This window comes from Lissotriton vulgaris, chromosome 9, assembly GCF_964263255.1.
Source record: "Lissotriton vulgaris chromosome 9, aLisVul1.2, whole genome shotgun sequence".
NCBI classification, from domain to species: Eukaryota; Metazoa; Chordata; class Amphibia; order Caudata; family Salamandridae; genus Lissotriton; species Lissotriton vulgaris.
Genome location: NC_141697.1, coordinates 395,298,871 through 395,310,925, shown reverse-complemented (window position 1 = coordinate 395,310,925; position 12,055 = coordinate 395,298,871). Strand labels below are relative to the sequence as shown.

At 44.3% G+C, this 12,055-nt stretch overlaps 1 protein-coding gene across 4 annotated transcripts in view; it reads right to left on the bottom strand.

Annotated features, from left to right (window-relative positions):
* The window catches only part of EVL (Enah/Vasp-like), a 581,837-nt gene extending 570,587 nt beyond the window's left edge, over window positions 1–11,250 (bottom strand). The window contains exon 1 of one of the 4 annotated variants that reach the window (XM_086937797.1): window positions 10,784–11,250. In XM_086937797.1, coding sequence (XP_086793923.1) covers window positions 10,784–10,788 — 5 coding nt within the window. In that variant the 5' untranslated portion in view covers window positions 10,789–11,250. The remainder of the gene's footprint in view (window positions 1–10,783) is intronic. The other 3 variants (XM_086937801.1, XM_086937804.1, XM_086937790.1) reach the window with 3 other exon arrangements.
* Window positions 11,251–12,055: the final 805 nt, after the last annotated feature.

The following is a 12,055-nucleotide window of genomic DNA, read 5'->3' as shown; positions in this document are numbered from 1 at the left end:
AACTTCAAGGCGTTCACTTCAAGCAAATCTTAAAAGAATGAGTTATTCCATTCGTTTTGAACATGATATTAATATTCACTGAAGAAACGTATGTCAATGGATATTATGCTTTGGTTACCTGGACTACCCCAACCCTAATGCATCATGGGTATATGCGTTTTTCTGTTATAGTTCGTCTTGGGTGCATTTATGGAGTAGCTGATAACCATTCCACGTTGGTTTATTTGTTATATTTCAACTATAACATTGCATAAAGCCTTAATGCATGTTTTTCGAGTGGTAGTTCTGTTTTTTTAAACATCATTTTTGTTCTTTTTATAATCTGATCTAGCATTTTGCAACATGCAACTGATTGTAATCAGTTTAATGAGACTTTTAGCTTGTGAACTGGACTTCTGGTTCCGAACACGCACTTAATTATAATCACTAAAAAGAGGGCAGATGTTTGTGATCCAGTTCCAGCTGTTAAGTGAACTTTGAGGGACTGTGTTCAGTATCTGATTAAGGAACTGCCCTCTTCCAGTGTGTCAACTTTATTTAGCTCAGACCATTGATTGTAAAATGCTTCTGACTCCTGAAAACATGTATGCATCAAAAGTTGATGTGTGGGTCACGATATGTATGTGTGGTGCACAATAGAATCTCATTTCTTCTCGTCCAGTCAGATTTATTTATTTAAGAGCTGCCAATGTCCGGGCAGAAAATTGTTTTTAAACATGTATGTAATTGTTTTTAAACATGTATGTAGTTTATGTTATAAAAGAGAGCAAAAATGAATGTGGAGATTTCCCATGTCCACCATGAAAAGTGACTCTTTAATAACACCTTGACCAATCGGTGGAGAAGTGTGGCTCACTGGTTAGAGGAGGCAGACCTGGAAGCAGAGGTCAGCCCGGGACCAGGGTTCAATTCCCCGCCTCGGCGGGTCTTGGGCTCAAAATTCCACGGACTCGACAATTCTCGCTCCGGTGCCTACTTGATTCATGGGTTCACACTCTGCGACTATGGGCATTAGCTTGCATAATCTCCACAACGGCCCCTCGCGGTGGGATGCCTGGCTTTCACCTTGTGAATACCCTCCCGGGGTTATCTCACAGGGGAATACCAGGACAGGTTCCCTAAGCTAGCGCTTAGATACCGGGTCGGTGATTTGCGCTATATAAATACATGTACATTTACATCTCGGAACGATCAACCACATGTAACAGAAGCAGATCTCTATCTAATTTTGTATAGATCTGCTAACAACTCAAAAAGTTATTAATACAAACTAAAATATAATTTTCTATTGATTCATAATTTCAAACATAACTACGGAGAAGCTTTTATACATCTGTAGTATAGAAAAATCAGCATGTGATTTTCTATTCCAAGATAACTTTGCAGATTCAGGCATCACGCTGGACTTTTCTTCAGACAAGTTAAGACTTTGTGGTTCTGAAAGTGCAAAACATGGATTTGCGCAGGGATGTATTCTGAGTCACACTGTAATTTGTAAATACACAATGATAGATTAATGTGAATGAAAATATGTTTTATTTGTATTTATTTATCTGTTATAGCGCAGGCAACGCATCTGTGCGCTGGAAAGAAAAAAAAAAGAATTTAGGTGCAGTGCACAAAGATCTTTACAGAAAGGTGGGCAACATGTGATGTTACAAGCAATAGAAGGAAACTTGTTCAGACGAATAAATGTTTCCTGAAGTTGTAAAATTAAGGAGACAGGTTCTTGCATGAGCAGAGAGTCACCAGGTGTAAAAGTAAAAGATATACACAACAATTTATGAGTAACAGCGCTATTAAAATGAGTCAGGATCACTTGAAATTTCGACACAGGAGGCAGGTTCTTGCACGTGAAGAGGATGCCAAGAATCATTGCAGAATTTCTACTCAAAATGTACGCACACACTTAATAGAATAATTCAGTCAGCATCAACCAAAATGAAACAATGTCTGAGTATTTACAGATATACATGGATACTGGGAACAAGCACTAAATAAAACAGCTTCATGCACCATAATGAACTTAATTAGGTTATAGTAACAATTAGTCAAGAAGGTTATGAATTCATGTTTGGGGAGAGTTCTATAGTTTGGTGATGCATCAGTGAAAGCCTCTATCAATGTTTTCTGTTAGAAGTTGTAGAGACTTTCAAGTGTAAAGCGTGTATCTTCTAGCAGAGCGTGCTCCCCCAGATACATGTTTGAGAGCGTGCAAATACACTGACTTATAGATAATGCAAGTAAGTTTGTAAGAGCATCTAGTTTCGTGAGTGAGCTACTGTATATACTTAGCACCAGGGTGATGTCTGTGTGTCTTTACGGCAGGTGCCTGCCTCAAGACATGCAGCCACATGAACTTTTCAGGGGGAACAAGCCTTGCTTTTGGAAGAGCTAAGAGGAGGGCATTGCCGTATTCCATTCTTGTACACCATATCAAAAATATTGACAGGGAATGTAAGGGTTTATTTTTCCTAAAGTCCTCACCTGGAACTGTGCACATGTTTAAAAGATTCATCCACGTGAGGTCTCTTCAAGGACGAATCTGAGAGAATTCACATTGTAACTTACAGAAATAGAGAGGCAAGCCATTTTTGAATCGAGGTATCATCAGGTGCAGGAAAAGTTATTAAGAACTCTATTTTAAAAAGACTTGTTAATAGTTTGAATAATGACGTCCATTAATGGAGGCAGAGGTTCACCCAGGTGGATTTCCATCTTTTGGTAGCAGAGATAGAAAAGACAGCCATTTTAGCACCAAGTGCTCCATACCAAGGTTTTTCGGAAGTGTGTTCTGGAGTAGGTTATGGTGTATAGTGCTTGGTGTTGCAGAGAGGTCAAACATACCAGAGGACAATACGTACCTTTAGCTTAGATGTTACGGGCATTGCCAACAACTAAAGGAGCAGATTGTAAACTATGTCCTGACCTTAGACCAGACTGTCTGTCTCCTAAAGGTTACTGTCTAAGGTATAACTATGTAATTGAGACGGTATGTCGTTCTGCAGAGGATAAGCCAAAACAGACTCGTCTGCTAAGGTCCTAGATGTGTTAGGTTTTCTTGAGAACAGGCTTAATGTTGTCTGTTTTTCAGGAGCACACACACTTGGATAATAGAGGCACTGATGATGTTAAGCCAGGATTCTTCCAGTTAAAGTATATTTTTGGATGAAAGGCAGTAAGGGGTCGTATATCTAAAATGAAGGTTTTATGCTTGCAACGGCTTTGCAGGGTGACACCATTCCTCTTTGCATTTTTAAAATGTCATATGCCTTCTGATTATGGAGAAACAATGTTGCTACTTATTTTAGGGATGCTTTCTGTGAAGGATTATGCACATTTTGTACAACCTTCTACTGAAGAAGAGAGTTTAACAAACTGCTAGGACGTTTCATTTGTATGATTCCAAATATATTCTTGGGCCTGGCTGCTTCTGAAAATGATGAGTATTTCTTGTGCATGCTTTACAAGGACACCTTCCATGTCTAAGTGTGCATAGATTGTATGAATAAGCATTTTCTGGCTAATTCCTTCTACTCTCCTATTCTTCTCCTTTTCGTTAGTTAGTTTTTGTAGTAAAATGGGGTGAAGCATTCCCTTGCTTTTTTTCTTTTTGAGTGGGTCTATAGAGTCAGGTGCCCTAGCCACCATCACATTGTTGATCTCCCAAGACTTCTGTTATGATTAATTAGTGTGCTAAATGTTCCTAAATCAGCGATATTGATGTTTAATTTCTAAATAACTTCTTTCTTATATGGACCACTGGATTTGGGATTTTTATGCTTTCAATGCTGATTATATAGTGAATCAACTTGTGATCTGACCCTCTAAAATGTAGGGGCGTTTGGACAGAGACCACATCCTTATTTGCCATTATGTCAGTGGTGCACCCTTTTAGATATAGAAATGTTATTAGATGAGTAAGAGGTTGTTTGTCTCAGGAATGCTTTCTTTGTAGCGATTGATGGTTCACTCTGTGATTCCTAGTGCATATATTTTTTTTTGCAGAGTTTTTTAACCTCTTCACTGCGGCGACGAGCTCAGCTCGTCATCAGCCACGGTGGTCATGTGAGGATGACGAGCTGAGCTCGTCATGTAACGTAGCTTTTTAAAACTTGCCGCACTCAGCGGGAGAAGCCGCCGCAGTGATGCGGATAAAGAGCGAACTTGACCCAAATCGGGAATCAGAGCGCTTTATATAGCACCAGTTACGTTACATGAGGACACACATTCATTTTAGACACAAGGAGATTAAGTGATTTGCCCAGAATCGCAGGATGTTTGGCGTTGTTACCGAGACTCGAACCCAGATCGCCATATCTGAGGTCGAGTGCCCGAGCTGTTAGGCCAACTCCTCTCCCAGGAATTCACCCAGGAAAATGTTTAAGCTGGATGATGAGCAGCAGTGAGAAGAGATAGAGGCACTGGAGAAGTGTGGCTCACTGGTTAGAGGAGGCAGACCTGGAAGCAGAGGTCAGCCCGGGACCAGGGTTCAATTCCCGGCTCGGTGGGGTCTTGAGTCCTAAAATGTCCATGGACTTGACAATTCTCGCTCCGGTGCCTACTCGATTCACGGGTTTACACTCTGCGACTCTGGGCAATAGCTTGCTTAATCTCCACAAAGGCCCCTCGCTGTGGGATGCCTGGCTTTCACCTTGCGGATACCCTGCCGGGGTTATCTCACAGGGGAATACCAGGACTGGTTCCCTAAGCAAGTGCTTAGAGACCGGTTGGTGATTTGCGCTATATAAATTCCTGTACATTTACATTTACAATGAAAAGCAAGCTCCTATTTTACGGATTAAATATCAAATTGAGACTCTTGGAGACAGAGGGAATATGTGTGGATGTCTGCAGTCAGGCACTAGAAAAGAGGAACGCCTCAATGGGGACTTGCAGGAGTTGGTAGACACATAGTGCTCCGTTCCCTCCTCTCTTATTGTGCCTCTCTCTCAGAAGTTCATGAACAAACCTTCAGGAAGAATGAGTCCAACGGCCAGAGGTCAGCAGGTTGAGGTTGTGTTTAAAATGCCATGAAGCTCTAAATGGTGAACTATTGAAGAGTGATGGTTGATAAGGTGTACTCTAGAGTGGTGTATTTCATTTGTAGTCATAGTGGTTTGCAAAGCAAGGAATGTTATTTGGATGAGATGGTTGTGGGTGAATGTCTGGCTTTGCAAAAGTTGGTTCATGGCTTGGTGTGTCATGGTTTCTATGTGGGAAAAGAGAAGGGTCTGTGCATGGGCTGCCCGGGCACGCATCCATATTTCCACTGATGAAGAAGAATCATTTTGTATTGATGTTACAGGGAGAAAATATCTTATAAATCTGAAAAGACACTTCGGTTTTACTTGAACTCAAGGAAGTGTTTTCAACATTTTGTGGACTCAGTTACATTGTGAAGTCTGAGCTCAATTTCAAAACCCTATTGGAGAAGAGCGGCAAGAGCAACTTCTCATCATAGGCAAGTACTGGTGTCACAACTGGTCTGCAATAAGCAAATATTATATAGTAATATATCAAAGTAATGCGGCCTCACCACAGCCTAAGGAAATTGTCACAATTAGATCTGCATTGGTTCAAGCAAATAACTAATAACCTATTTTATATAGGGCTGCACACCCAGTAATCACAAGCTTTCTCTGTATGATTTGTTGACTATTCGTCTGCATTTGACCTGGTGGACAGGGGCATCCTATGGAGCAAATTCCAGGTGTGGGGCATTCCAAGCGACCTGCTTAGTGCTATTACTACACTCTATTCATCAACCTGGCCAGGGTCAAGCTCTCGGACACTGCTCTAAAAAAAAAAAACAAGGGAAGATCAATACCACTCAAGGTCTAAAACAAGGATGTGAGCTAGCCCCAATGCTTTTTAACTTTTAAACGGCAGATATGTCTTCATCAATAAACCACGCCAATCAAATTTCCCAAAATATAGGAACAATGATATTACAGTATGCGGATGATATAGTTCTCCTTGATAATTCAAAAATGCGGATGAAGACACCCCTTAATCCCCTTCATACAAATAAGAAGACAAACAAGATGATAGTTAATACTTCAAAAAACAAAGGTGATATAATTTGGAAGGATGCACAAGCAAATAAATCGTCACTGGTCTCTTGGCCCCTTAAAAATAACAAGGGCAAAATCATAACACTACCTGGGCACTTGGCTTTCGGCAAACGGTGGAGCTGGAGCTAAAACACATCCGAGGAACCTTATAGACAAGACCGCACTAATTATCACCAGACTTTGCCAACTGAACGCCTCCCTTGAAAGCCCTACTTCAGCTCCAATCCAAAGAGTGCTCAGAGCCACATTAAACCACTGACCATAGACCAAACTAAAAAAATAGTATCTTCTATTAAGACTGGATCAATACTGGATCCATGCCCTTTCTCAGTTCTCCCACCTGTGATGAACACCCTTATCCCGGTGATCACTTCAGTCTGTAACACCATACTAGGATCCGGAATCTTTCCCGATTCCTTAAAAAACACGATTGTGAAGCCTCTGTTGAAGAAAGCTAGCTTGGACAAGACAGATCCAAAGAACTACAGACCAATCGCAAGCCTACCTTTCTTAGCCAAAGTGATCGAAAAGGCCATGAACCAACAGCTGGTCGAGTACCTGGAGACACACCACCTATTGGATGAATCACAATTTGGCTTTCGAAGACACCACGGCACTGAAACCGCCTTAATCAAGGCTGCGGATGACATCAGGACCATCTGAGATCACGGTGGGACAGCAGTCCTGGTCATGCTGGATCTGTCGGCGGCTTTCGACACGGTCGACCATAACACTCTTGTCGACCGTGTCGAAAAGATGGGCATCCATCATTCGGCGAGCAACCTGATTGCTTCATTCCTAGCCGACAGACACAGGCAGTCACCCTTGGCCCTTATCAATCTATTAATCTGTCATTACCATGTGGGGTTCCTCAAGGCTCATCCCTAAGTCTGACACTATTTAACATCTATGTGTCGGACCTTGCTAATGTCATCAAAGCGTATGGGATGAGCGTAACCTCCTACGCTGACGATACCCAAATGGTTTTGGGTATTAAAGATAATGGACCAGAGGTGGCTGACCGATTTCGGCACGGAATGCTCGCAATCAGCGAGTGGATGGCATCTAATTGTCTTAAGCTAAATTCCGATAAGACGGAAGTGTTAATTTTTGGCCCCCTTAGACCTGATTGGTCGTCAACCTGGTGGCCATCAGCAATGGGTGAGCCACCCAGGCCAGCACTCAAGGTTAGGAACCTAGGAGTAACATTCGATGTGGACCTAAATTTCATGGCACATGCGAATAAGGTAGCGGCAACAGCCCACCATAAATTAAAACAGATTAGGAAAATTCTTCCATTTCTTCCTGTCACTGCCGCAAAAACACTAATCAGTTCACTGGTTCTAACTTCCCTTAATTACTGCAACGGGCTATTCCTAAATGCCCAAACCAGGATAATAAACAAGCTTCAGTCACTGCAGAATGCAGCAGCACAGCTTCTCTCAGGAACACCTAAATTCTCCCCAGTATCTGACATCCTTAAGAAATACCACTGGCTAACGATCCGCAACCGAATAAAATTTAAATCTTTATGCATAGTCTACAAAGCATTACATGACCAGGCTCCCCAATTTTTTAAGGCAAAGTTGACACCTTATAAACCAACCAGACTGCTTCGATCAACCACACTGAACCATCTAGTGGTCCCTCGATCCAAGACAGTATCTTGGGGAGACCGTCGCTTTCTGGTTGCGGCATCAAAGCTTTGGAATACCTTGCCACTCTGCATCAAGACATCTCCCTCACTTATGCAGTTCCGTAAATTACTAAAAACCTGGCAATTTGATCAGTAGTCTAAAACAGTTTCTATGAGCGATGAGGGAATTAATGGAATCACTTAGCGCCGAGACGGCCACGGGTATTCGACGCGCTCAATAAATTACAAATATAAATAAATAAATAAAATTACCATCTGCCATAACCTATGGCAGTGAGGCTTTCTTGGGACAACTTATCAAAAGTATGGAAATATTATATCTAAAAGCCTATAAAAGTGTTTAGGCTGCCATACTATACCAGGGTGAGCGAGATTAGAATTTGAAATGCACCAACATGGGCTCTATCCTAAAATATTGCCACAGATACATTACAGCCATGCCCGGAACGTTGAAGTTTGTCCTTCAAAATATATTCAAAGCCAAAAACAGTCCTTGGAGCACATATCTAACGGCATCAGCAGACACCCTTCAAATAGACGTAAACACACTTAATTCTCTATCGCTCTTGCACATAGCAGTGAAAAGCATACTCTATGCACAGACAAGTTTCCCCTCTTAAATTTTCTGATGTGGAAAATATCAGGACCATCCCACTCTCACAAGCCCTGGTAACCTCGTATGACAACGAATACGGATTCGGCCTAAAGCCACAGCCATATCCATATGTTAGTTGTGCAGTTGAAAAAGCCTGCGTCACTCAAATCTGGGCTGCGAGGATGTTTATATTACAAATCAAAGACTTCAACCCAAACTGGTCGTTCCTCTCCAATATTGTGACGTTCAGGCCGTGTGGCTATAAACTTGAAACTTTCCCGCACTTACTCTGCTGCTGCCCGTCACTACTTCATTTTAGGAAGACACTATTAAAGCCATTCTTGGCTTAAGGACTTGCAGCGATACTCCGACCTGGATTTGTACTACTGTGGTCCCTTAGGAACTGGCAAATACTTAAAGGTGGTGCAGGACTTGCTTAAAAAGAAACTAAGTGCAGCAATGAGTGCCAATTAACACAATGCACCCTGGCTTATTTGCAACAGATTTTAAATAATTACATGCTCTTTTATGTGATTTTAAAATATGTATTTTATTCTCGGATACCATAGGCCTGTGAGGGTTATATGGCCCACATAGATCTATCTATTCCAATGTACTGTGCACTTTGGCTTATTTGCAATTGACTTCAAACAATCACATTGTCATCAAGACAACTATAACTGATTTTAAATCGTTTGTCCTACTTTTTACTCCTGTACGTCATTAGGCACTACAATGAACTAACTACTTTTTAATTTTCTTTCAAAATGTTCTATATTGTTAAGGTTTTAATTAATCATACAATAAATGTACTACTACTACTACTGCTGCTTACCACACTGAGGGCATTTTAAATCACTGTAAATTACAACATGATCCAAATTTCCTGAGGACTGATGTCATATTAATCACATAAGCAATGGGGTTGTGACCTTAGGTGTTAATATAAAAATGTTTTTTTTATTTTACTCAACACCCGAAAACACCTATAAGAATATGGATTTGGGGAAACCAAGGTATGCCCCATGCTTTAAGGCCCATATAATTCAGTTGTACTTGAAGGAACAAAACGGTAGCTTCATTCGGAATCTACTTCTTTTGAGACAAAACCAGAGAATCCCCAAAGTCCATGGGCGCCCCTTGGATGCTGAAACCCCGGTGTGCGGTCGAGCCTCGCCTGCTGCCTCTGAAGGGGAACCACGGAGCAGCATCGAGTACAGTAGCCGCATTACCTCACAAAACGTGGTGCCACTCTCGCTGCTGCCTGGCATAACCCATCACGGGGACTCGCTCTGACATTTGAACGTTGCAGAATACGTCAGCACCGTCTCCTGGCGGACTGCAGCACACTGCCCCCACCCTCTGTGCCTTCAGCGGCAACAACGGACCGCCCCTCCTCAAAACAAAATAATAAAGGGTGCATGCTACCGGAAAAACGTAAATCAGCGCAAGCCCCTGTCACCGTGCCTGCAATGCTGCAAGCGTTGAACATGGAGGTCCTTGTAAAAGCAGAAGGAAGGGGCGCTGATTCAAGATCCCAGTCAGCTAAATATGGCTACGCGCTCGCGCTAGGCAATAAATGTGATGAGCCACGCTTTAGCGTCGCAGCGATGATGCTAGAATAATAAATAACCTGCCTGCCGTCAGCGCTCAAAATTGCCTTCGCACACATGCCAGGCAAATCTGTGTCTGGCGAGATGTCAGGGAGACGCAGCAGCCCCGGCACTGTGGTGCCAAGCGGGCTACCCAAGCACACACATACACACACACAAGCAGTTGTGCCAGGCAGGTTTGTGTTTCTGCCCCTCCAGCCGGGCTTGTCAGGAAAGTATTCATCTGTCTGAAATCAGCTGCCTACATTAATCGTCTGCATAATGCAACGATAACACCAGTAAAAGGAACAGCAAACAACGCACACATGGCACAATATCTGTCACGGAAACGGGCGTTCAGCAAGATGAACAGTGCTCTTTGTTTTGAAAGGCATGAGGCTGCTCGTTTTCTTTTTTTAATTATAATTTCAGTCTGGAAACGACGGCGTTAGATTGATGCCGGGAGCGTTATGAGCAGTTGGGTAACCATGCGATGCAGCAACCCGAGATCTGGGCTGCCTGAAACAATATATTTCCGGGTACCTAGTGAGTTGCAACACCTGCGAGGACACGGATCCCAGAGGGGGCCATTGCGCTCTGCTTCTACAGCATCACATCTGTTCTCATCAACACAGTGCATAGAATACATCGAGTCACGAAAATAAACACGTCTGTGGCGGCTGGGAGGGTAGGTCCATGTGGACTACACCATGCCACAAGTCACGACTTTGCACAATGCACACATGCCACACCATCAAAGCCCCCACTGCACCCCTCCTTTGGTCAGCAGTGACAGACCTGTTGGGATGCTCTGCACATGACAGGCCCATGCACGGGCTGCCAGCTGCTCACGGGCACTCACCTCATCTTTACCGGAGGGAGGGGGTATATCCTTTCTCCTCGGGCAGAGGGTATCTCCTCTGAATGGGCAGCAGACCCAGTAAAGGTTGCCAGGTGACCGCCGGGCTCTGCTGTGTGCAGAAATCAAAGCAGGCACCGCTGCTGGGGCATCCGCTGGACGGAGGCTGTGGTGTACGGGACCCGCTCGCTGCTGTCTCCCCGGCTTCCCCTCACTCGTGCAAAGCTCCGGCTCTCACGTCGGGGTCCCTCGCAGCTCATGTTGCTATCACGGTTCAGCCGCGGAGGCAGCGCTTGCTCCCGGCTGGCAGCTGTATCCGAGTGGCTGCCACCACCGCTGCCATGTTTTTCTTTTTTTTTTTTTATCCTCCGGCGGAGGTGCAGGGGGTGTGCGGCTCTCCAGTCAGACCCAACACACATACACGCGCGCACAAAGCGGGCTGGGCTCGCGGCGCTCTGCTGCCCACTGCTGACAGCGGAGTCACTTCCGCTCGCTGCGGCTCCGCCCCCTCCCGGCCCCCAGCTCTCCCTGTCTGATGGCAGCTTTCACTTGGACTGCTTCACCGCTCCTCCTGTAGGCACAAATGTCACGCGCCTCGTCACAGCTGTACCTTCGCGGGACAATCCCTGCAAACACCTCTCACATATAGCCCCCACATAATCATCACGTGCGCCCTTAAAATATTATTGTAGCGTCTATTAATGCGGTTCTAGAGAATGTCTGTCACTGCCACCGATTTCAGCATTGGCATCCTCAAGAAATCGAGAGTGGGTATATTTACACAAGATATTCTTTTTCACTGCGTGCTGGGGCTAATTTTGCAGTACACAAAATCAATCATTTGAACGCTTACCCGATTCATGAGACCTGTTAAGTAAATCATAAATAGTTAATCAAATACTACAGTGCTTTAAATGGATAGGAACTATCCGGCAGTGAGTACCGGCACTTCTTTAATTTGATAGGGATAGTACCGGCACTTCTCAGCACTGCTTCAATACATTTGAGGTGAGAGTACCTGCACTTCTCAGCAGCAAACATATACTGTAAACTAGCAGCCCGCCCCAGCGTTGCCTGGGGCAGAAAGGGGCTGGGGCAGTACACCCGCTCCCGCCCGACCCCCTCCCGCACCGACTCCCTCCCGCCCGACTCACTCCCGCCCCCCTCCTGCCCCGACTCACTCCCGCCCCCCCTCCCGCCCGACTCACTCGCGCCCCCCTCCCGCCCCGACTCACTCGCGCCCCCCTCCTGCCCCGACTCACTCGCGCTCCGACA